The sequence below is a fragment of the Mesocricetus auratus genome, unplaced genomic scaffold (genome assembly GCF_017639785.1).
Source record: "Mesocricetus auratus isolate SY011 unplaced genomic scaffold, BCM_Maur_2.0 Super-Scaffold_4256, whole genome shotgun sequence".
Taxonomy (NCBI): Eukaryota; Metazoa; Chordata; class Mammalia; order Rodentia; family Cricetidae; genus Mesocricetus; species Mesocricetus auratus.
Genome location: NW_024429182.1, coordinates 62,610,024 through 62,635,883, shown reverse-complemented (window position 1 = coordinate 62,635,883; position 25,860 = coordinate 62,610,024). Strand labels below are relative to the sequence as shown.

The 25,860-nt window shown below is 46.4% G+C and overlaps 1 protein-coding gene and 1 long non-coding RNA gene across 3 annotated transcripts in view; one reads left to right on the top strand and one right to left on the bottom strand.

Annotated features, from left to right (window-relative positions):
* The first annotated feature begins 2,720 nt into the window (after window positions 1–2,720).
* The window catches only part of Mgmt (O-6-methylguanine-DNA methyltransferase), a 232,936-nt gene continuing 209,796 nt past the window's right edge, over window positions 2,721–25,860 (top strand). Inside the window, exons 1-2 of one of the 2 annotated variants that reach the window (XM_040752510.1) lie at window positions 2,721–2,912; window positions 21,449–21,513. In XM_040752510.1, the coding sequence (XP_040608444.1) occupies window positions 21,502–21,513 (12 nt within the window). In that variant the 5' untranslated portion in view covers window positions 2,721–2,912; window positions 21,449–21,501. The remainder of the gene's footprint in view (window positions 2,913–21,448; window positions 21,514–25,860) is intronic. The other variant, XM_040752518.1, reaches the window with a different exon arrangement.
* On the bottom strand, window positions 4,300–7,768 carry LOC121142447. Its single transcript, XR_005879483.1, has 3 exons — window positions 7,675–7,768; window positions 5,555–5,842; window positions 4,300–4,394 (listed from the first exon to the last, which is right to left on the bottom strand). It is a non-coding gene; the product is annotated as an uncharacterized LOC121142447 (long non-coding RNA).

Genomic DNA, 25,860 nt, shown 5'->3' with positions numbered 1-25,860 from the left:
GGAGTGATCTCTTGATAGATTCATTTAATCCTGTGTGTGTGTGCATGTGCGTATGCGTGTGCGTGTACTACTCCACATGTGTGGACATCAGAGGACAATCTGCAAGAGTTGGTTTTCTCCCTCCTCCGTGTCGGTCCTGAGAACTGGACTCAGATCGCGAGGTTTGGAGGCAAGCACCTTTGTCCATGAGCTCTTTGTCCATCATCACTCTTGCGCTGAATTCATGATGTGATGGCATCGCTGAGAGGTGGTAAAAATGCGTAAGAGGAAAGTCCTGGATGTGAGAAGTAGGTTCAATGGGAGTGTGCCCCAGAAAAATGTCTCTTGTCCTCTGCCTTTTTCCTCTCTTCCCTTCCTGTCCAACCTGAAGTGAGCTGTTGGCTCTGACCTTGTCACATTCTCTCACCTCTTCACAGCCTAGAAACAAGGCCAGCCTTCAGTGGCCTGAAACTGTGAGCCAGAAACAGTAGCTCTTCCCTTCATTTTTCTCAGACACTTGTAACAGCAATGAAAAGCCTGACTGGCCACATTCAGAAAGTTCTATTAAAATGTAATCCAGATTTTACTTACTTATTTATTTTACGTATATAGGTATTTTCCCAACACATAGGTCTGTACCCCATGTGTTCCTGGTGCCTGGAGAAGCCAGAGGAAGGCATTGGATCCCCTGGGACTGGCGTTACAGACAGTTGTGAGCTGTTATGTGGGTGCTGGGAATTGAACCCAGGTCCTCTGGAAGAGTAGCCAGTGTTCTTAACCTCTGAGTCATCTCTTCACTTTTGCAGATAGTTTGACAAGCTAAGATTTTTATATCAATGGTATCTGCTTCCAAGTGTACTTGTTGGGATCTCAATAGGAACTCTGAATTAATCTTGGTGTTTCATATTTTCAGTCCTATTAGGATTCCTGTTCTAATTGGGCCATAGCAGTGTCAGGCTATGTGGGACCTGGCAAATAATATCCTTACTCAATGGTATGTTGCTAAACAATTTGCAAGTATTGTCTACATGTGCACAGCATACAGTTCTTATGAAATTATTGTACAGATGATAAACCTAAGGACCCCAAAAGTCAGAGTTTCCTAAAGCATCTCAGGGAACGAATAAGGAAGAGCAGGACCCAGGAATAAGCTGTTTTGTGTCTCTTTCCCTGAGCATAAATACCTGTGCCTGTCTAAGCGCAGTGCCAAGGAGGTGTGCTGGCTCCTCTGCTCATCACTGTAATCAAATACCTGAAGAGAACAAGTCAAGGGAGGAAGGTCTGGGGAGGAGCTCACTCATTCCTGAGAGATGCTGTCCATCCTGGAAGGGAAGCTCCGCAGCAGGCACAGCTGATCAGGGGACAGAGAGTTGAATGCTGGTTCTCCATTTGTGTTCTCCTTTGTTCCCTTTTCATCCAACGTGGGGCCTCGGATCTTGGAGAGATAGAACTACCCACATTCAGGGAGGGTCCTCGGTTCACCCTCTGGAAATCCCTCCAAGACAGGCCTGGAGGTGTATCTCCTAGGTAATTACAAATCCCAGTCAAACTGACGAGAGTGGCCATCACAGAAGGACTCTGAGGCTTGATTTGACCACCTCATGCTCCTAGGAGTCTAGTTCGTCTTCTCTCAGTAGTTATTCTTAGCATGTCCAGAGTTGGTGACATTGGAGGTGAGGAGGGAAGGCTTGAAAGGGTTAATGATAGCCTCTGTGAGTCACTGGGTTTCATCATACAACAAATGTTGATGAGTTTCTCTGAGCAACATTTCCTAAAGGTGTTAATATGTACTAGTATTTGGGCCAAATCCAAGCAGGGAAGCTACACACTGGGAAGGGGAAGGTGTCAATAAACAAAACCCAGGAGAACCACAGTATGGTTCTTAGAACATTTGCATCTGGGATGGGACCCTGAAATCTTTAACGTGTATGTCTCTGTGAAGCTTCAGGGTGATGTCATGCCCTGGACGTTGGTCCCTCAAGTCAGACACCATGAGGCTCCAATCAAGTCCCACAGATTGGGTGGCTTGAAATAATGGAAATTTGTTTACAGTCTAGGAGACTGGTAGTTTTCACCCCCTGTCCAGCATCTGGTAGCTTGGTTTCTGCTCCTAAGGACATCAGTTCTATTAGATTAGGGCCCTCCTAACTTGTTACCTCATCTTCATGTGTCACCTCCACATATTTCCAAATAAGGCCACATTCTGAAGTACAGAGGGAGAATTCCAGCAAAGCTTTTCTAGTGAACAAAGTTCAACTTCTGTCACATCAGAGCTGGATACCCGCACTAGCTGAACAGCAACTGAGTGGTTCTGGCTGCTAATGCCACGAAGATCAAAAAGACAGCTGTGGCCCAACTTGCAGGTGCAGCCCCAGTTGGGCAGTGACCTGGATTCCTAGTGAGCTTAGTGCCACCCCACGGGCACACACTGCCAGCAGACAGACTGTGACTGTTTCTCAGTGGCTAAACTGGGACATGGGGTGGTGAGGCTGAGGTGAGCAGGAACTAGAAGGCTGATGCGATTTGAATTCTAGGGTGGGCTAGGAACCGGTTTCAGGCCCAGAGAAGCCTGGTGTAGGAGCCAGCATCTAGGGAGGATGCGCAGAGCTGCAACCTGGCTTTACACACTGGGCATGCTCTGACTGCAGAGAGCCCGCCCTAGGTTCCCCGCCCCGCTTCCGGCAGTTCCAAACCAGGCCCGCCCCCGCGTGCCATGTTTACCTTTCACTCTCGCCTGCCTTCACAACTCAAGGCCCACTGTTGTAACTTGACTCCTCCCCGCACGCTCCAGTCCCCTCCCCAGTCCCAGGCCCCGCCCCTAGCTCGTGCGTGCTCTGAGATCCATGCTTTTCAGTGGTAGAGCCTGGCTTTGCAGTCATCTAGGATCCCTGCACCATTGCAAGTTGCTGAATGTCTACACAGTTTGCTAGCTGGTGAGTTTCGGGGCACAGTGTGGGAACGTCTCTGGAGAGAGCGGAAGTCCGGAGCCCAGGGAGACAGTCGCTGCTCAGAGTTGCCCTAAGGGCTCCTTACTTTCTCCAGGACCTCTACCCTTCCTGTACAGGTTATGCCAAGTATGCCCTACTTTCCCTGGACTTGGAGTGCAGTGGGCCATCTGCCTGTCCCCTGTGTCTGTCTCCTGCCACACCTCCAGATGCCCAACACTTTTCAAGCCTCTGCTGGACCCTGCAGGTCCTTTGACTGTCCTCTTTCCCCTGGCTGCTGACCAGGGCGTGCGAGGATCCACTTCACCCGTTCAGGAAGCTACAGCTAGTGCTTGCTCAGATCCTCCTGCAGCAGACAATGCTCTTCATAGTTCCTTCCTTCTTGAGATTAGGAGAAAATAACCAAGTCCCAGGGTCCTGCAACATCATGGCTGGTGTTAGGCACATCCATCTGGTTCCAAAGGTTATCCTTAAACTCTTGGAGTAAACAGATGGAGTTAGACAGCCAGGTACTTCCCAAGTCAATGACAGTACAGTGACTGCAGGTCATGTATTTCTCATTCAGTGGGTCTAGGTCTTTTTTTCTGTGAGGTCTTAGCAGTTTTACTCCTAGCTGCATCATTCAGAAACTGTTCTGAGAATCGAGAGAGAGAGAGAGAGAGAGAGAGAGAGAGAGAGAGAGAGAGAGAGAGAGAGAGAGAGAGAGAGAGAGTGCATCCTCAGACACAGGAAGCAGTTTGTGAAAAGGGTATAATATTAACTTCATGTGTCTCTTGATGACTGCAATACTTGTGGTGATGTGGTCTTAGGTGATTGTGGGGGGTGTAAGAAACTTGGCTTATGGTCAGTGTCCTGAAAGATTAGACATGTTATCTGAGTATCTGCTTGAGTCTGAGAGTGACTGGACAAAATGGTCCTGCACTGCTCGCCTGCCCGAGGCTTCATCCCTTCCTGGGCTCTCTCTGATCTTCACGTAGAATTTAGCAGCAAAATGGTGCCTCACCTTCTGAGGTCTGTGGGAACCAGGCTGCAAGAACTCTGCTATGCTAAAGGTACTTTGCTATGGGAATATTCTTTTTGACTGTTTTAAAAAAATTCAAATGTGTGGCCTGGTTTTGAAGAGGTCTCTGTTAGTTATGAAAGGTTTAAGAAGCAGAGCCAGAGCCCCGGGTGCACTGGTCAGGCACTGTCTTAGACTGCAGCCTTTCCGTGGAAAGTGAAAGGCACTGGTCTCAGGGTCCCGTTCTAGCTCAGTAGGCCTCATCTGGGCCTGTCTCTACTCACTTCCCTCACTGGGCTGCCTTCACAGGCATGCCATTGTCTTAGTTTTCTGTTGCTGTGCAAGAAAACACCATGGTAAAGCAGCTTGGTGAGAGAGAGGTTTATTTGGCTTATGTGTCCTGATGACAGTCTGCCATGAAGGGAGGGCAGGACAGGAACGCAAGAAGGCCAGGGACCTGGAGGCAGGAACTGAAACAAAGACCGTGGAGGCTCATCATTCACTGGCTTGCTTTCCATGACTTTCTGTAAATGGGGTTCTTAATTGGTCTAGATAATAAAAGCCAGAGTCAGATATAGAGGGAAACGCTGAGAGATCAGAGAGAAGAAGCAAGCTACAGCTCACCTTACCTCCTTAGCGGCTCTGCAGACAAGAGATCTATTTCTTGTTTCTCCCTTCCTGTCTGTCTGTACAAACCTCCAGACTTCTATGGTTAGCTAGTAGCAAGCTCCATTCTCTGACCTGCCCCCCAGCATGGGCTTTATTTGTACAAGCAAGATATCACTGCATCTCAGCCTGCTTTTTTATATACCCCAGGACCACCTGCCCAGGGCACCCATAGTGGACTGGGCCCTTCCACACGAGTCATCAGCAGAGACATGCCCACAGGCCAGTCTCATTGAAGCATTTTCTCATTTGAGGTTCCAGCTTCCTAGATGACCTGAGCTTTTGTCAAGTAACAAAAATACTGCCCAGTACAGTCAGTCAAGGCCCCCCTTTTTCCTAATGCAAGGACACAGGCAGTAGGGACACCAGAATTGCTTCCCTTCCTTCTTTCCCAGGAGATCAATGTACTGTAGCCTTCACAACACTTGTTAATACATGCAAGCTGAGTTTGGTGGCTCAGGCTTCTAATGTTACTACTCGAGAGGCTGAGTCAGGAGGACTGCCAGGCATTAAAGGCCAGTTTGGGTTACATAGTTGTTGCAGGCTACTTTGAGCCAGGGTGAAACTCTGTCTCCAGAACACAACCAGCCAACCAACCAAACAACCCAATTAAGTTGTCAAAATTGTTCTTAATTTACAGGGTACATTTAGTGCTCAGTGGTCAAACCATAAAGACCAGTTCCTTGGCAATGCCTTTCTTAGGTATTCAGTCTGGTTTTGATAGGCAGCAATAGGAGTGTAACTTGTCTAATTTCTTATTTCTCCTTATCACTGGACTACACACATGCTCCTCTTCTTGGGATATGGCTACTCCCTCCCCTGAGTAAGCTGAAAATACTGAAATAAAAAAAGGGCATCACCTAACTGACCCTCTGATTTGCCTCACCCAATAGCACAGTGCACCATGCCACAGACTCACATGCCATCCACATAATGAAAATGAGCAGCATGATGAGTGACTTACCCCTTCCTGTAGCTGTTAAAGTGATTTGTCTTAAGAAGGGAACAAAATCTTTTGGTGACCTTGAAGGAATCAGTGCCTTGGCAGGTTTCTATGTGAGGACACTGGCTGGGTCTACCAAGATGCCAAGCATCCCTGGGTTAGGCCAGCCTCCTGCACCTTGCTCCAGAGTCTGCTCCAGTGAAATGGCCAAATAGACAGGCTATCTCCAGAGGCTACAGACACAGTGGTGACTTGTTGATGGTTAAAACTTGTTTTCTGCACTCCCAGCTGGAGTGAACTCATTTTGGCCTGCAACATAACGAGTAAGACCAGTTAACAAATTCTACAGAAACATCTTAAAGCTTTTATTTGTTGTTATGTATAACCACAAAAGGAACAGTGAAAGAGCGATAAATGCCCAGTGTGTCCACTCTGCTACTAAAATTTTCTTGTTAGAATACTTTCCTACCCATAACACTTGTGAAATCAGCTCTGTTTCCAGCCCAGCTCTGGGGCCCATTCCCAGAAGTCAGAAGGTGACACCAAATGCACAGTCCACCAATGGTATTGCTCATAAAAGCAGGCACTTGTTAAATCTATTTGTTTTTATTATAGACATTGATCTGCCAGTTGCAATAATGCATTTATGGACATTTTTCTGCAAGCGTAGCGCTGGTGGCAGTTTTTACTGACAAATCGAGTCACATGGATAGTAGTTCAGAGCACTCTTAGTCTATTGACAGACCCCAAAACTGGATTTCAGAGCATTGGTGGGTGAGGAGAGAGAATGGCTCTCAGAACAGAGGAAGAGCTGGGACTTTAGACTTGGAGATGTTAGTTAGATGTAGATATGGGATAATAAAGAACAGTTATTTCCCATTTGTAAACTTAGCTGAATTGGAACCCAGACACAAGGTGGGAAGCCAGGAATGTCACCTTTGGGTTGGTCTAATGTTAGTATGGCTGGCCAGATCTGCTTTACATGGGCTCCAGCAAGATCAGATGTGGTAACCCACTGCTCTCCATGAGAGGGTATTCTCCTGAGAGCTCTGGTTCCCAAGGTAGGAGGGCCCCGTGGCAGGAATATAGGATTGAAGCCTACGGATCTTCAGCTTGTGGGCTCTGGTTGCCCTCATGCTTGAGCTCTTGAGTTCATCTTTAGGGTAAGACAGGAAAGAGAATGTTGCAACTCAGACCAGCTCTAAAGCCCGCTTCCAGCTAGATCCATTTGTGCTTGGCATACGTTGTTCAGGCTCACGGGTCTGGGTATGTTTTCTACTCTTTAGAGACACATGACTCTTCAACTTGCAAATCCAGCATGTTATCATCGCCTTATAACTTTTGGTTTTATGGTTCTGGCAGCAGATGCAGATGTTTCCAGGACTCTGGTATTAGCTTTGTGTACAAGCGTGAAGCACGGGCAGGTGTGACTTGCTGTCTCCTTCCTCAGTGCTCGTCTGAATAGGTTGTCTTCCTTTTCTTCCCTTGGGTCGAAGCATTTTCTCTCAGGTGAGGGCCAACTTTCAAATACAAACCCAAATGTTTTTGTGTGGGGTGGAAAGGGGGTTTTGTATAGCAAGTGCTAGAACCATATGTGAAGAGAGCAACGACGTGATATTGGGAATCAGATACTTGCTGGGTGAAATGGGCAGCTCTTAAGCACCCCACCCCAGGTGCCTCCTTGTCTGCTGGGTGAGAGTGATTGACAGGCTCTGCCTACCTGGGTAGGAAGCACATGCAATAACAAATGAATGCTTGTTTTGTGAATAAAAAGCACAGTGTGGATGCCAGGTGATGGTGGCGCACGCCTTTAATCCCAGTACTCAGGAGGCAGAGGCAGGCGGATCTTTGTGAGTTTGAGTCCAGCCTGGTCTACAGAGCAAGTTCCAGGACAGCCTCCAAAGTTACAGAGAAACCTTGTCTGGAAACCACAGCCTTACTTAACATCCTTATTTTCTTCCAGGTCAGCCAGCCAGCATGTACCCTGCCCTTTGGTCCAGTCCACATCCTAGTTTCCCAGCAGCCTAGTCAGTACACTTGTTTCCTTCAAGAGCATCTTTGTTTTCTTGACATCAACTAGAACCTGTATCACAGACTCACCTCCCCCAAGTCCCCATCTAGGTTAGTAGCCCAGTGCTCACCTGCAAAATCCCTGGAGACAAGATGGCTGCCACTACTTTGAGAGAGGTGACTTCTTCTTCCAAGGCTTGGTCTGATGGCAGCTGTGTGGTATGATAAAGGTGACATCTTGAGGGATCCTGGAGGCCAGGCTCTTGTGAGCTGTGAGTCGTGATCATAGTTGCTTTGGGATATCATTGGTTGACAGTCACAAAGCTGTGCTTGGTGGCATAGGACTGGAGGCTGCAGAAGCCCCTCTTTATCATGTCTGAGAGGCCAGCTCGTCTGGGGCTGGGTGTGGCTCCTCATGTCGAGGTGCCAGGTTTCAGAGCTTTCATCTGTGGAGTTGATTTGCTCTGCTGCCTGTTGTGAGTTTTGTAATTGAGCATTCTCAAGGTGCTGGGCCTCATGATCCATCTGCTCGGGAGGCCAGGTTCTGTGGTGCCAGCCAGCCCCACCTTGATGTCTCTCGTCTGTTAAGTTGAAAGGAAATCCCAAAGAACCAGACACAGGATCCCACATGATGGCCCTGGTTGGGAGCCAGGGGTGACACTAGCTTGTCCAGCCTTTTCCCTCATGTGACTGCTCATACCATAATGTCAGGAGGTAACCAAGATCTTCGGGATAAATTTTGTCAAAAATCAGTGATCTGAAGCAGGGCTTGCTTATGCATGCTTGAAACCCCAGTGCTTTAGGAGATAGAGGCAAGAACAGGAGTTCAGGTCCATCCTTGGCTATATAGTGTGTTCAAAGGGAGCCTGGGCTACATGAAATCTTGTCTCAAAACCCGTGTGTGATTTTTTTTAAGTCAGTGATGGATGGCCTAGAATTCCTTATATAGATCAGGCTGGCTTTCAGCTCACAGAGATCCTCCTGCCTCTGTGTCCTGAATACTGGGATTAAAGGTGTGTGCCACCATACCTGGTATGTGATACTTAATCTTGATCATCAACTTCATGGAATTTAGAATCACCATGGGAACCAATCTCTGGGCATGGAATTTTTGGATTGGGTTGAGATGGGAAGACCTACCTTAAAGGTGGGTAACATCATCCCATGGGCTGCAGTCCCAATGAGTAAAAAGGAGAAAGTCAATTGAGAACCAGCCCTCATTACTCTATCTCTTTACTGTGGATGCGGTGTGGATTCAGCCGCCTCCTGCTCCAACTACCGTGTCTTCCCCACCATACATCACTGTATTCCCTAGAACTGTAAGCCGGGATGAACTTTGCCCTTTTTAACTTGCATCCTGTCAGGTATTTGGATAACAGAAAAGTAAATATATCAAATATATCAGAGTTCAGCAGAAATTAGAGGTAGGGAAGGAATGGGTCTTATTTGGCTTTTCACTCTTGTGTGGCTCATGTCTTCATGGAGTGTGGAAGGCATACTATGTTGCTTTATTTAGCCAGGGTGCCCAACCTTTTGACATTGTGACGTGACATTGTATTGAGCTATTGCATGGCTTTCCTGCTAAAGGTTGACCATGCTCTACCTTAGATCATCTTATCAAATCCTCAGGATTAGCTGAAGGGATGAGTGAGTAGTGAGTGGCCTGCCTGCCTGCCTGCCTTCCATGAGGAATCAGGGTTTCAGAGGTACACTGGGCATAAAATAGAATTATATAGTCCAGATCTGTTAGCTAATCAAGGACAGGCTTCTCACCATCATGACATGCTTTCTTTACAATGGTTAGGCTGAGAAGGTGCTGGAAGGCCTTTGTGGGGCAGAACAGGGCATCTGCAAGCACTTGCTTGTATATTCAGTGAAGGCTTTCTGGCCAGTGTTCTTGGCAGCGAAGAAAAGAGTATGTCTGAATCTGTTCCTACATGATGGTTCTCGGGACCCCATGAGGAATGTGCAGAACTTTAGCTGGGGCTGAGTGCAGTGCAGATACAATGGCTCTTTCTTTGCTCTTTGTGGTCCATCTCTGCCTCATACCCCCTGGTGAGTTGAGGGCAAATGCACTGGAGCTGTAAGGGAACATCCAAGTGCTGTCCGTGGCCTGCCCACCCACCTTAACACATCTCTGCTGGACAGGGACCCGTGCACAATTCTTCTTAAAATGTGTCTGGGGCAGCTTGTGAGGTTTCCTATAGGTGGGATGTAGCGGTGCAAGGGCCTTGAAACATGCGCTGTGGGGTGCATTTGGGGACCTGTCAGCAGGAAGTTCAGTTTGAGAAGAGTATGGGGGTAGCTAACAAGGATGGCTAGCACAGTGTGCAGGGCAACTCCAGGAGGGCCTGTCCCATGCTGAGGGGTGTGGGGTTATCTAGTCATGACTCTGATTCCTTGAAGATCACTTGCCTGCTTGTCATTCAGTTGGGAAGAAAAGGAAGTTCAGCACTGGGATCTGGTAGTGAGGGGGAGGTGCCTGTGGAGTTCATGTGAGGTCTGTCAATGAAGGGCTGGTGCCTGTGGATGTCATGTGAGGTCTGGCAGTGAGGGGTGGTGCCTGTGGAGACCATGGGAACAGTTATGTCAGCTGATTGGGAGGTTCATGTGAGAGGAGAAACTGGTTGGAAAAGACAACTACGTGGTGTAGGGTCATTTTCCTTTGTTCTTTTTGTTCTTTTATTTTGTTTTTATTTTTAAGACAGGTCTCATGTAGCACAGGTTGGCCTGAAACTCACCTTGAACTCCTGATCCTCCTGCCTGCACCTTCCAAGGGGTGGGGTTACAGGCAAGAACCATCTAGCCAGGGTCATTCTTCTTATTCTAGAAGAAGGAAATATTTGGTGTGTGTACTTATGTTTAACGTGGATTTTAAAGAAGCATTGGGCTCTGAGGCGGGGAGATTGCCTTATTTTAACTGCTCATTCAGGCAGACATGTCAGTGGGGAGGAAGGCGGCTCATTAACAGGCACCTCCACCCCCAGCCTGAGCTCTGTGGGGGGCAACCTGTACTTCCTGAAGGCAGTCATGGCACCCTTAAAATCACACTGTCAAGTTTTGGGTGTACAGTCACATCAGAATGCAAATTAAAAATAGAGCCTGTGTGCTTGGCTTGCTTACATAAAGACCATGGAAAGGTCTCCCTGGGTGGTAGAGTCCTGTGGGGCTCCTCTGGTGGTTCCCAGGGTAGGAAGATCCTCTACAAGGGATAGTGGGGTCAGAGGCCTGTTTCCCAGTGCTGTAACAGAATACCCAAGATGGTGTTGGGACGGAGGTCAGGGTTGCATCGGGTAAGGCCTTGTGTTGCTTCAATGCATGTTGAAGAGCAGAAGGGCAGGCAGGAGGTTGCGTCCTGTGATAATTGGCCCATTCCTGAGAGAAATGCACTTATTGGTTCCATTGACCCCCCACAGTTCAAAGCTGGGCCCTGCCCTGCCGTACTGCATAGTGGAAATGTTCAAGTCCATGAATTTTTGAAAGAAGACTTAGAAGGCTTATGCCAACCTTGTCTTTGAGAGCAGTGCTCTTGAAGGTCTCTGAGTTCATGTGACTGAGTAGGTGAGAAGTATTTGCGTTCTGTGTGCTGGTGAGGGTATCTGGAGGACAGAAGATAATTGGGATATATTTGTGTAAGTTAGATCTTTATCCCTGTGGCCAGTGCCGAAGAGAATGGCTTATGGGAATAGTTCATTTTGACTCATGTTTTCAGAGGCCTCCGACCACCATGAGCGACCTCATTGTTTCTGGGCCTGCAACAGAGTTAGAGAATCATGGCCACCAGGAAGCAGAGACAGAGGGAAATGAGGGAAGGAGAAAAAGGACAGAGTCAAGGTCACAATGTCTTTCCAGGGTATGCCCCCAGTGACCGTCCAATGAGGCTCTTCTTTCTAGTACTGTCATATTACAAACCCATCAGTGGATGAATCTCCATTGATTAGGTCAGAGCCCTTAGGATCCAGTCATGTCCCAGTGATTAGAACCACAGGAATATTATGGAGACACTTCATATCGAAACTGGCACAGTTTGAAGCAGCCCTTCTGCACAGATGGCTTCTGAGTAGAGACTTAAGGATGATAGGTAGGTGGCCGTAGGGAGATCTGGGGAGAGGTTCCTGGGGGCAGGAACGACATTGGAGGAGTCTTGGCTGATAGTATGGTAGGCATACCATGTGGACACATAGTGTGGTCAGAGTGGTGCGTGGGAGTTGGAACAGACAGCTTTTACAGGCCTTGCCCTGTATATGGTAGACACAGAGCTCATGGAAGGTCTCAGAAGCAGAGATTGAGAGTCTCAGTGTTCCTAGGTTGTCATCTAGTTAAGATAATGCCAGCCATGACTCCTGTGCCTGTGTCAGATGACAGGCGATCAAATGAGCAAGCATGTCACGTCCTTAGCACAGTGGCGGTAGGGTTGGGCATGCCACTGTTCTTGTTAGTAAGGCTTTTAGCACTCAGGGGGAAGTTTCTAGAATAATGGGCAAAGAAAAGAAATGATATATTTCCAAAAGTTACTGAATTTAGCCAGCTATCCCAAGAAGACCCAGGTGTACTATTCTTTATTGTGCAGAAAAAAATTTGTTTCTGTCACCATTGTGTTAGCATCAGATTAAGCTGTCGAGTCAGATGGATGCAGGGCGTCGTGTGGCCTGTCTGCTGATTAACAGGCTCCCTGCACCTCCCCTCCTCCAGCCCATCCGTCTCTGGGCTGAACATGGCTCTGAGAACTGACTGGTAGTTGCTGGTGGGAACTGAGTCCCTTTGGGTCAGACTCGGGAGACTAGGGGAGACTGCATCCAGAATGCTGTTTCTGACGGATAGCCAGAAAGTTTTCTTGGAAAGGTGAGCAGGTGTAAACATGGGTAAATTTTAAAGTTCAAGATTACCCTCCCTGCTGGCCGAGACCAGACATAGGTTAAGTGGGGCTTTCAGTCCTAAGCCAGATACATCCCAGACATGCCCAGGTGGCTGAACACTCTGAAGCTTTCACTCCACAGCTCTCCTGGACATCATTGCTGTGACTTTGCCACTAGCTGGAATGCCTTTGGCCTTGAGTCTGGATCAGTAGTTTGTTTTCTTTCTGTCTTCAGAAGCATAGGACTTAAAGATCTCTACCTGGCTCAGAATGAAGCTGCCTGTAGGGATTAAGTGAGGGCAGAGTAAGCTGAGCACTCTGTGTGTGTGTGTTTGTGTGTGTGTGTGTGTTTGTGTGTGTGAGTGTGTGTGTGTGTGAGTGTGTGTGTGTGTGTGTGTGTGTGTGTACGCCTGCAGTAGTACACATTTCTATGTGCATTTGTGTGGAGGCCAGAGGGCGATCATAAGCATTGTTCCTCAGGAATCTTGCACCTTGTACTTTTGAGGCTGGGTCTCTGACTGGCCTAGAGCTTACGGAGTAGCCCCAGGGATCTGTGCATCTTCATCTCCCCAGAGCTGGGGTTACACATACATGCCAGGTCTGGCTTTTTACTTGGGTTCTGGGAATCAAACTTGGTTCTCATGCTTGCACAGCCAGTGCTTTACCAACCGAACCATTTCTCCAGCTCCATCACTCATTTATTTGTTAGTTTACTCATTTCTTTGTTTATTTTAATGTGTAGAGGGCCCATGTGATCCTAGATTCTGTCAAACTGGCAGTTAATGCTAGCTACCACGGTGATTGGCAATCCAAGGTGTTGTCTCAGGCTGTCTAGGGAAACTTAGTAAGGGTCATATCTAGGAACCCATGGGTGTGAGCACTTTCAAATCACCTCCACCTGGCTCAGAATGAGTCTGAGGTGAGGAACTAAGTGTTGCGAGGGTATATGTAAGCTGTGGGCCCATGCATACTGGTGTGCTGTGTGCCTTGAAGTCCTATGAGCCGCAGTGCTCAATGGGCCTTGGGGGCTGTGTGCACCCTAAGGTCCTGTGAATCCAGGCTTCTGTGGACATAGGACTGTGTGAATCTGGGGACTGTATGGAGCTGAGTGGGCCTAGGCGTTATGTGGGATGGAATAGGGAGTGTGAAGTGAAAACACTGTGTTGTGTTCTAGCCTCACCATCCTTGTTTCCATTCCCGTCTAGTGCCTTCTATCCTTGAAATCACCTAGAAGTTTCTGGAAATGCCAGACTTCCCAAATGCCATACGTAGATGGAGTGTGGCTGCCCAGCCCAGTGTGTTGCTTAGCAAGGGCCCTGCATGGAGACACGATTGTTGACTGCTTTTTGCTTTCCATCACTCTTCTCTTTTGCTTCAGATGCTAGCTGACCCCCCTGATCAGATCCAAGGCAAAGTGCATTTGTACCTGGCTCCTGTGGACCTACCTGGTCCTACGCATGCCCAGTGGGCACTTTATCCAGACTCTGCTTGTCCACCTTTACCCCAAAGTTGCACGTGTGGGTGGTCTGGGGTCCCCTTTCTCTCTGCACACAGATGACCTCCTTTGCCTCAAGACCCAAACACAGAAATATTCTGCTGTTGACCTTGCCCTCAAACCTCCTCAGTCTCAAGTTCGAGAAGCTGCTTCAGCCCTGGGTTCCTTCCTGACCTCTTTCGCACCTGGGTTTCACCTTCTTGGTACTGGTTCGTCCTGTATTGTTGGGATGCTGGATCAGGAGCCTTCTGAGGCCCTGGCTGTGGTTGACTTGACCAGAGGCTACGCTTTGCTGGGCTTCGCTGTGTCCCACGGTGTCGCTGTAACGATAAACGGCACACTTGTTGAGGGTATAGGTAACTGTTTATTGTAGAAATTGCTTACAAGAGATAACTGCCAACCCAGATGAGTCAAGAAGCTCTCACTACTGAACGGGAAGCTGAAAAAGAGAGCGAGAGTTTCTGTTGCTCAGTCTTTTATTCCTACCTCCATACATGCCACTAGCCACACCTAAAGGTAAGCTGCCCAATCATTACCACATCCATATGCGTCTCTAGAGTGCCACGTGGCTAATGGTGCAGTCCTAAGTTCCCCCTGCACCAGGGTCAGAGGTTGCAGTGTGTGCAGTGAGGCTGTGTTTGAGAAGCAGACGATTGTTAAGGTAAAGTGAGGACACAGGGCTGAGGTGGATCCCAGTGCGACAGACTTCGTGCCCTGTAAGGTAGACAGTAGATGCTCTGTCTGTCAATATGCCAGGAAAGAGCTCGGGCAGGAGCCTAGGTAGCCTCGCTTTTGTCTGACCTGTAAAAAGTTACCTAAACACCTGTCGTTTAAGCCACCCTGTGTGACGTTGTGTCCTGACAGCCAGAGCTGACCAAACATGGCGTTTGTGCTCGAAGTTCAAGTTTGGGAATGAAGATAGATCTGTTGTTACTGGGAAATTTGGGGTTCTTTCTTGTGGGTTCTCAGTCTCATTAGTAGAAGAATTTATAAACAGATTTGGAAGGAAGTTCAAGGACCATTAGATTATGTAAGAAAAACAACGGGAGAGTCTTGGCCACTGTTGTGAGGGAGGGGTTGGCGAAGAGGGAAAGGGAAAACCTTGCCTGCTGAGTTAGGGGCTGAAAGCCTCCATGTCAGTCATGGAGAAACATGGGGTAAGTGGTGGGCTTCAGAGAAAGAGGGAGGGGCGGCCGGAAGTCAGGGAGAGAGACAGTTTATTAAGAAGAGGAGTGGGATCTTAAGCTGAGGGAAAAGCCCAAAAGCCTGAATCAAGAGGCTAGTGACCCTCTATAGAGCATTATATAGACTGCCCGTCTCCTATGTTGCTGGCTTTTCTTGGGTCAGATTCCCTCTGTGTGTGTGTGTGTGTGTGTGTGTGTGTGTGTGTGTGTGTGTGTGTGTGTGTGTGTGGTCATCCACATGCGCCCACACCAGTGTCCACAGAAGAGGGGGTCAGATTCCCTGGAACTGGAGTTACAGGTACATATGAACTGACCTGCATAGCTGCTGGGGACTGGACGTGGGTCCTCTGGAAAAACAACTAGCTACTCTTAACTGCTGACCCATCTCTCGTCTAGCAAAAGCTCTCCCTTCCCTGACCCTCTCCGTCACCTCCATCCCTTCCTCACTTCCGCCCTTTCCCCTTGCCTCTTCTTTTATTTGAGACTACAGTCTTACTATGGCTATCCTGGCTGTCCTGGAACTCACTAGGTAAACTGTGCTGGCCTCATAATCACAGAGATCTAGCTGCTTTGTCTAAGTCCTGGGATTAAAGGTGTGCATAATCACACCTGGCTTGTCTCATCCTTACCTGATAATACTCACAATCCTTGTTCTTAGCTGAGCCCCCGACTTCCTGTGGATGTGAATGTATACCACAGGAAAAGAAAACAGTACCCTGGGCTGCTCGCAAGGAGCCCCAGTGATTGCAGAAATGGGTGCAGCAAGCAGGACAAGGGGTGGCAGCAGGGTTTCAGACAAAGGGCTAGTCTTGTTGGATCTCTCAGGACTCCCTGGGAAGCAGGGGTGACAGCAAAGATAAGTTGGTGGCTAGGGAACCTTCCACGTGAGAAGGGCTATGCAGAGAGCTCAGCATTGACTCCATAGGTCCCAGGGTATGATAAAAAATGGTTTTACACTTTGAACATTATCTGGGGTTCTCAGAAACACAGTGGCCACCTTCAGGCTGGGCTGTCTCTGAGAACACTGGTAGGTCTTCATTGAGGTGAGGACCTCAGTATGTGTTTCCTGCTGTCACACCACCGGGCCCCTTCTGCATCTGCACAACCTGTTACAGGGGAACTGTGGAAGTTGGAGGCCATTATACCTGCCTGTCAATCATTTCTGAGTTCTAAACCTATGCAGACTTTTAGGACTTATTGTACAGGAAATGGAGATTATAAGCTTTTCCATGCCATTTCTGAGTACTCCCAGATCTCTACCCCTTAGTGTAGATGAACATCATGTCCCTAGGGCCCTACATTGGGGGCCTAGTATGGCTCAGAGAGGGATTGCTGAATAATGCCAGAGGCCTGGGTTGGGGAATGTGTTATGAATATTAAGATATGGATCTGAATTCTTCTTGGTTATCATTTATTTATTTATTTATATTAGCAGCTGTTTGCTGTTTACTTCCACAGGGAGAGCCAGCAAGAATATTATTAACCCCGAGGGTCATTTTCTAATGTAATTATTAATGACTGATTCTGTTTATCCTGGGAATCAATAAGGGGGGTATAGTGGCTTGGTATGTACTTGGACTTGATTTCTTGCATTTCGTAAACATGATTCTTGGATAGCGTTCCTATTGGCTTATTACTCAAGGTGTGTTTAGTGATCCTGAAGTGCGTGATTGCTCCCACATAATCATCTTGATAGGTAGTGTTCAGTACGTGACTTATGTTAATGTGGCAAGTACTGCTGAAGTCTCCCGCCACTAATAGTTAGGGCGGGGATGTATAGTAATTGATCTTCCTGGGAGTGCTGCAATGTAAAAACAATGCGGGCTGTTGGAAGTATATTTTACAAGTGTGCATTGGGCCTTTGGGAGGTTATATTGAAAAACCCAATTGTACGGTTACCATGGGAACCCAATTAGAATAGATTGCTTTTTTTTTCCTTTTGTCTTTCATCTTGACCAAAAATCTAATGTATTTTAAGCGTTTTCATATGGAACTGTGTTCCTCTACTGATGCGTCCTGCCACAGGACTCTTTCTACCCCCAGCTTCAGCTTGGCATGGCCGCGTTCTCTAGTGGTGCCCTGTGAAGATGCCTCCCAGGGAGATTTAATCAAATTTTTGTGGGAAAATTTGTGCACATGCTGGTGGTGGTTTTGGAAAACATTTTAAGAAATGGGATGATGGGTATCTTCCTGGGACAGCAGACGATCCCCACCCCCACCCCCATGTCCCTCTCCATTGGAAGATACAGGGCATCCCTCAGAGCTCAGGGTACTAAGTTCCTAAAAAGTGCTAGGTTACAGAGTGTTAGAAATGACAGGGGACACCCACTTTGGTCTCTGAACTTGTCTGTGCTTTTAAAACCTGTTAGCCTTTGTGAGGAATCCACAGTGGCTAATCAGTGTCCATGGCATGGTTGTTCCAGGCCCTCCTTCGAATCCCAACGCCCAGGGATCCTCTTTATAAAGAAGCACAGTGTTTGCACAGAGCCCAGCACTCCTCACCAGACTTTGAATCATTTAGACATTGCTCTGTCTTCTTTAGTAAATTTTGTTTTTTTATACTTCCATATATGTGCACTATATTTTGGTTTCCCCTTGCCTCCCCTAGTTTCTCCCTCTGAACTTTTTTAAACACCCACTGCAACATAAGTATCTAAAATAAAGAAATTTAATAAAGATAAATCATGTATGTTTGGTACATGTAATATTCTCCCCCAAATTCCAGTTTCTGTGGGTTAAAACCTGAAGGTACAGATGGCCGACTCTATTGCTACTTTAGAGTTAAAGCACTGAGAAATTGAAAAGTATTTATTAATTCATGTGAACAACCATAACCTGTTCAGTTTTTGCATAAAGAGCATTTTTCAGTGGAAGGCAGTTTTATTTTCCATAAAAAGTAATTGGCGGCAGGAGTGTTACTGATCTGCCTTTGTTTCAGACCTTACTATCCGAGCGCACAGAGGGCGGCTAGGTACTCAGATCCACTCCGCATTCAGTCTCCTAGATGTGAGCTTTGGTTCAGGCCTACTGAGGAGCTGCCCTTGCTCATTGCAATAGATGGAAAGGGGCACAACCGTTTATACTTTCAGGTACATGTGGCCATCCTAGAGTTCCACCCCTGGCTCACCAAGTGGCAGGCTTTTGAAGTGTGGCAGTCTGGTGCAAGAATCCTGTGCTGTCCCATCTTCCATCTTTTGCCATTAACTCTGGATTTAGCATTAGGTGTTTCTAGGCGCTTGCTGCAGTTTGAAATGAGCTTCCCTGAAAGTCCACATGTGGAAATTCAGTCCCTAGGAAGTCTCTATTAGTAGGTTATACAACTTTGAAGACATGGAACCCAGGGGAAGGAGCCCTGATCAGACATTGAGGTTGTTCCCGGAGGGGCTTGTGGGACCTTGACCTCACGTCTTCCAATCTCAGTGATGAAGTGAACACCCTACTTCACGGGTGTACCCGTTCACGACCACACATCCTCCTATAGGTTAAAGCAACTGTGAGGGGAGCCAAGCCTTTCCTCCGTGTTAGCTGGTGCCTCGGCATTTACCCCAGTAAGGGGAGCCTGCCTAGCTTAGCTCCTTTATTAGTCTGAAGTTGCTCTGCTCCTTCATGCAGTGATGATGATGCCGTCGCCACACACCACTCAGTGGCAGTTTTGGATTCTTGACTGATCTGCACCTGGGCCTGAAGAGTTGTGATCCTTCCGCTCTGTGTGTCAGCCCACACAAGGCATGTAGCTTTCTCTGTGTCTGTCTGCTTTGTGATCAGGGCCCAGCTAGGCCCCTGGCTCCTTCGTGCCATTGCATATACTGCTGGCATTGTTTTACCTTCAGATATTTTCTAGAATTTACCAGGGAAGCTGTTTGAGAGTGGAGTGAAGTCTTCTCTAAGTATTTACTGCAAACCCAGGGCCTTCTTTTTCCCCCTAATATATACCCATTCATGCCATTTATTCTTCTTGAGACTTTTTTTTTGTATTTTGTGTTTTTTTCAGACACTTGACCGTTTCATGTAAGTTGTTGAATTTATTGACTGAAATTACTTACCTATTCCTTTGTTATGTCTTGTATGTGTGAGAGTTTTTTAGTCTCCCCTTTTGATTTTAATTTTTTTGAGATAGAGTCTCATTATGTTGCTCTGGCTGTCCTGGAACTCACCATGTATATAGACCAGGCTGGTCTTGAACTCACAGAGATCCTCCTGCCTCTGCCTCTGGAGTGCTGGAACAACATGCCCAACTAGTAGTCATCTTTTAAAAGTATGCTAGGAAATTTCTATTATTTTATTTCTGAGTAGATTCTAAGTTCAGTCTGGTATACGTGTACATATATATGTATATATATGTATGTGTGTAATAGATCTATGTAATGCATGTATATATATGCATGTGTAATATCTATGTGCATGTGTCATACACATGCGTGTATTACACACACAGATTAACCCTGAAGGATTTGCTTAGTCCTTCTTGGTGCCCATCTGCAGGTGTGCGAGGTCTTGCAGCTTTTGTTTTCTCTGAAGTGTTCTTCACTTCTCCACAGGAGAAGTCACTGCTCACAGGACCGTGGGTTGACGTGCTGGGACGATACCTACTATATCCTGCCTGACATAGTTTCAGATGGCCAGTTTGCTGTCACTCTTCACCCTGTCCTGTCGTTCAGTGTGCCATCCCTCCACCCACGGTTCACATTTGTGCACGCCATGTTTCCAGCAGTGTGGTTGTTTGCTTGGTGCAGTTCTGTTGCCTTTCACCGGGCCTCTGGTGTCTGTGGGCTCAGGCTTTTCAAACGCCACTGCCTTCTGTGCCCTGAGAGCCACGGTCTCTGTGTCAGGCTTCAGGGTCTCCTGCCTCAGTGACAGCTGTGTGTCCTCTTCCATCTCACTGTTTCTTGGGCTTGGCTGGTTTCTAAAAGGTCATCACCACCGCTCCCCTTTCGCTCTGCCTTATCTAAACTGTTGTTCACAGCGGGTGTGTTTCTTGTTTTACAGCTGTGTCAGTGCCATTTATACGTCCTGCTTCTGTTCCTTCTACCTTTATGGAATTTTTTATTTTTTGCTGTTGAGTAACTTTCCTCTTGGTTGTGGGTCCTATATACACACTTGCTTTTTATGTGTGTTAGCGGATCCTGGGCAATTTACAGTGTTGGTTTTGAATGCTAGTTTTTATAAAGGAGTTTGCTCTGATAAAGAAAAGTCACACAAATATACTTATATCCTTTCAAGGCTCAATTTTAAGAATTATTAGGTGGGTCTGGAGTAGGCTTTCATCCAGGATACTTTAGCCTGACAGTTAGGGCCATGACTTTCTTTAATAGGTAAATATACACGTGCACACACACAGATATGTGTGTATACACATGTGTGTGCTTATATGTGATGTGAATTGTCTTATTGATCCCCAATTTGTGATGGTTTGACTTAGGCTTTTGCAATTTACCATGTATTTTCTGAGACTCCAGTACAAGTCAAACAGCACCTGAATACTCAGTGAAATGGCTATGAGATCTAGTCTCCATGAATTCTGTGTTATGAGGACTTTGCACACTGGCTAGCAAGGAGATGCACCATTTCTGGCTTTGCAAGTAGACTCTCAGTATAGTTTGTCTGCTGATAAATGGAGCTCTCCCTGAGCAGCCCCTTCCTCTCTGGTAACAGCCTATAAGCTCTTAGAATTTTGCTCTTCAAATCTTCACCTTTTTAATTAGATTTCTTTTTATAAAATATATGTTGGTCGTGTTTATCCCTTTTCTCAACTCCTTCCCTTCTCCCTACCCACCCAACTTTATATTCTTTCTCTCTCTTACAAAAACAAAACCCAAAAAACTCCACAAAAATCCCAAATCAGATGGGTGGTGGTGGTACACTTCTTTAATCCCAGCACTCTTGGGAGGCAGAGGCAGGTGGATCTCTGTGAGTTGGAGGCCGTCCTGGTCTACAGAACACATTCCAGGATAGCCAGGGCTACACAAAGAAACCCTGTCTCAGGAAAAAGATAAACAAAGAAACAAAAAACCAAAATGCCAAGACAGAGACAAAATAAAACAAAACAAAAGGCCACAAGACCCAACAATAGCGTCAAACCATGGAATATGTTTTGCATGGGGCCTTCCCTAGAGTATGGTTTATATACCTATTGACTCCATTGACAGAGCCGAATTTTCTTTTGCTAGCCAGTAACAGTTGCAGATAGCTTCTTGATTAGGGGTGGTAGTCCTTGTCTGCCTCCCCCTCTCAGCGCTGAGGCCTCGTCTAGTTTGAACCTGTGCATATGTATGCTGCCACAGTCTCTGAGTTCCCATGCAGTCCTGCTGTATCTGCAAGACTCTGTTGTCATCTCTTTTAGCTCTCACAATTATTCCTCCTCTTCCACATAGATCCCTGAGCCTTCTGGGGATGGGTTTGACGATGACATCTCATTTAGGACTGAATGCCTGATGAGGTGAGTCCATCTTGGTTTTGGTGTGACCCCAAATATGGAGGAAACTCATCTATAATTTAGGTTGCTTTTCTAGTCATTGTTGAGTTTCAAGTGTCACAAACTAGGGACATTTTCTGTTGTGTGTCTCATCTCTGACAACCCCCCAACAGGACAATTTAAGGAAAATAAAGGTTGCATTAACACACGGTTTCCATGGGTTCAGTCCATGGCCTACGCATGCGGGCAGAGTAACGAGGCTGAGGAAGCATGGATGGAGGACATCCATTTCTTGCAGACAAAAAGCAGAGAAAGAAGCTCCAGGAAGAGAATGGGGCAAGAGTAAGACATGAAACATGAGGACATACCTACAGTGACCCAGTTCCTCAAATGTCCTACCTCCTGCCTTTCACCTACTCCAAATAATGCCATTATATTGTGACTTCAGTAAAAGTTTAAAACAATGACTAGGTCAGAGCTTTAGTGACCCAGTCTTCTCTGGATACACCATGACAGACTCCCTCAGATGCGTTGCCTTGTTCTTCTCCCTGGCTTTCTAAACTTCATCCAGAGCTGCATTTGGCCAGTGTTCTGTGCGTTGCCCACCGTGACACTGCCCTCTGTGACTGTCATGTAGTTTGATGGCATTCTGCTTTGTTCCCTGTTAGCAGGCATTTGGACCCATCCCAGGTTTTTCTGGGCTCCACAGTGATGATGACCCTGGCATGTGTCTTCAGCACACAAGTGGAACAGTTTCTCTTCTGTGTGTGCTCAGGCAGACTTGTTGGCCTGTCAGTAGCTCTGTGATACATGACAGTTATGGCTTTGTGAAAACAGATAAAGCTGATGAGAGCACAACAAGTGATTCAGTCTTGGAGTTACCCTGCTATGGATGGTTGCTCACCTACTGTGTGGCAAGTAAGGTCTCAGTGTTATCTGTGTGTGATCTTGCTTGCATTTTTTTGGATCATCAAGGCTGAATATCTTTCCACATTGTCACTCACCACTCTGTCTCTGTGAAATGCTTGTTCATACCCAGGTTGGCCATGGAGCCAAGGATGAACCTGAATTACTTCTCTTCCTGCTTTCAATCCCAAGTGCTGGGATTGCATACATATGCCACCACACTTGGGTTTAATGGGTGCTAGAGATAGAATCTATGGCTCCATGAATGCTAGATAGGCACTCTTCGATGTAGTTATGACCCTATCTCCTGTTCATACCCCTTTTGCCCTTACTCTAATTACTTGTCTTATTCTTACGCATTTGTAGGGATATTTTATATATTCTGGAGTATAATTCATTGCCAGTGACCCCCTACCTAGCTCATAGTTTACTTTGTCATTTTCTTGATGGTGACTTGTGGTGGGTAAGATTTCCTAGTTTTAATATAGCTACATGTAATTGGCTTTGGACTTTTTTCTTTAAAAATTGCACATACTGCGTCTTATTTCAAAATTCCCATCCCTTTCCCCCATAAAAATGCGGCTCTATATTCTCTTGTAGAAATATCAATTTTCCTCTTCATATTCAAGTACATACAACCATTTGGAATTAATTTTCATCTGTGGTATGGAGTGGAAATCCAATTCTTTACTGTGAGCAGTTTTGATTTCCTGTTGCTCTCTGCCCATTCTTTTTCTCATCATTAACCTTTGTTTATTTACATATTTCATAAACAGTTATTTCCTATTTTATGCTGGTACCTTTAACTATCTGAAACCCTACATTGCTCATGGGCTCCAACCTGTCTGTTATTTTATTGTACCTTCATTACATGACAGTCTGGTACCTGATGGTCTGAGATTTGACTAAGCTCATCTGGATTGAGTCTCATCAGCTTGACTCTTGAGACTTTGGCCAGGTATACTTTCTTCATGTCCCTGTGGGCACTTAGGTGCCTGGACCCACTGTGGCAGCACTCAACCATGTCCTTTCACTGACCAGTGGACCTGGGCTGCCTCTCTGGTATAATGAGGGGAGGTCCACAGTCTGTTTGTGGATGGTATAACTGTAACCATCACTTGTCAAGGCCACAATGTGCTCCTATTCCCTCAATTTGACTCCCTCTCCTTGTTCTTCCCTAAATTGTTTCTGCTTGCTTGAGAGGTCAGCATGAATTTAAAAATTGTTATGTATTCAATATCTGGTATATTAGAACTCCTTAATCCAGTTTTCTCAAAAAGAAATGTATTGATACACTTTTGCCTAAAGCTACCATAAGTTAAATATAGACAAAATCTGGAAGAGTGTGAAAAGTAATATTAAAATCAATTCCTAGGTAGGTTCAGGTCAGTGTCCACAGATACATGCGCAGGTGGATGCCGTCACCTGGGACCTGGGGTTCCACCAGTCACAGTTCTAGCTATTGTGGGGCCTCTGCTGCAACCCCGGCTTCATTTGCACAGCTTCATGCTATGGCCTATCAGAGCCTCTTGCCCCCCCCCCCAGGGCCTTCAGGCACAGACTCCCCTGAAGCTCTCTGAAACTGGAGGAAGATTCAGTGACCCCTTTCCTTGTACATCCTTCATGATTCCAAAGCCAGAACCGTGTGGACAACATTGCCAAGTTTAGGTGGCAGCTTGGGATTTGGAACCTGTAGCTTTTGTTTGCTGTTGCCTTTTAGGAACATTGAAGTCCTTAGGCCTTTCCATTTCACAAGCTGGTAGCTTAATGGATGGGACCTTACCCTGCATACTCCCTTCCATTTGTTCTAGTAAAACTCAGGTCTTTCTGTAATGGTGCTAATCTATTAACAATTGCAGCCTCTCTTCCAGCACAAGTCTTGACTGTAGCACCAAGCTTCTCAGTGTCCTTTTTCTCTCCAAATGGTAAATCCTGTACTTCTTTCTGCTCTTACTTTCTCTTTTTCATTGTAGGCCTGATTGGAGTGATTACTAATGTGGTGGATTGAAAGAAAATGGTCCCCAAAAGGAGTGGCACTATTATCTGTAGCTTTGTTGGAGTAGATGTGGCCTTGTTGGAGAAAGTGTGTCACTGTGGGGGTGGGCTTTGAGGTCTTTTTGCTCAAGCTACACTCAGTGTGGTATACAGTTCACTTCCTGTTGCCTGTGGATCCAGATGTAGAGCTCTTAGCTCCTTCTCCAGCACCATGTCTGCCTGTACACTGCCATGTCCTACCATGATGATAATGGACTAAACCTCTGAAATTGTAAGTCACCTCAATTTGATGTTTTCCTTTATACGAGTTGCTGTGGTCATGATGTCTCTTCATGACAATAGAAACCCTGAGTAAGACAGAAGTTGGTATCAGGGATTGGGGTATTGTTGTGATTGGCCTGACCATGTTTTTGTTTGGAGGAATGTGGACTTTGTGGCTATGAATTAGAAAAACAGTTGAAAGGTTTACATGCTGCTTGATGGGCCACACTAGTAGGAATGTGGAAGATATGGTTTTCAGGGTGATTTGAACTGTGGGGGGCTGGCTCAAGAGATTTCAGAATAGAAGAATGTTAGTATGTGGCCTAGAGACCATTATTGTGATATTTTGGTGAAGAAAGTAGCTACATTTTATCCTTGTCAAAAGAGACTGCTTGATGTTAAAGTGATGAGTTTTGGATTTATTCTTTTGGTAGAAGAAATCTCAAAATAGCCTAGTATAGACTCTGTTGTATGGTTTTTAGTGGTAACTCTAATGGAGATTTATAATGAAAAGGAGCAAGCTAGTTAAGGAAAAATTCAAAATGTATAATTTGAGGAGATAAAAGAGCACCAGGAAGTGGGATGAGGCTAAGTCCTGTATTCAAGGAGATAAACAGACTAAGAAATTGACTAAAGGGAATGGTGACCTTAGGGCAAGATTCCACCTAGCCAAGTTTTCAGTTTATGAAAAGGAATTAAAGCCTTTAATCCCAGCACTAAGAAACCAGAGGCTGGTGGATCTCTGAGTTTGAGGCCAGCCTGGTTTGCAGATCCAGTTTCAGGATAGCCAAGCTTAGGCAGCAAAGGAAACAATTAAAACAGAAAACTGGTGAAGATGTGATTGAACTAGGGGACCATATTCCAGGTCCAGCAAGCCGCAGAACTTAGCAGCTTCAACCTCGTGGTTCTGATCTTAGAGTCAAGATTAGAAGAACAGGGTTATGGAATCTTCCTCCATGACTAAGGAAGGCCACCCAGGCCAGACATGTGTCAGGGGTGTCTCTGCATGGAAGCCTATAGAGGCCATTGTGTGAAGCTGTAAAGAGGAAGCTTGGATTGCCTTAGAGACCTCAAGATGTTGGAGATGCTGGAGCCATGAGGTACCTGCTGAAGAGAGCTCCTAAGGTAGTAGAACTAGCCCATGAGAAAGAACTGTGTTCCAATCAACAAAGATGAAAAGAGTTGGAGATCTGATAAGAGTTTTGACAT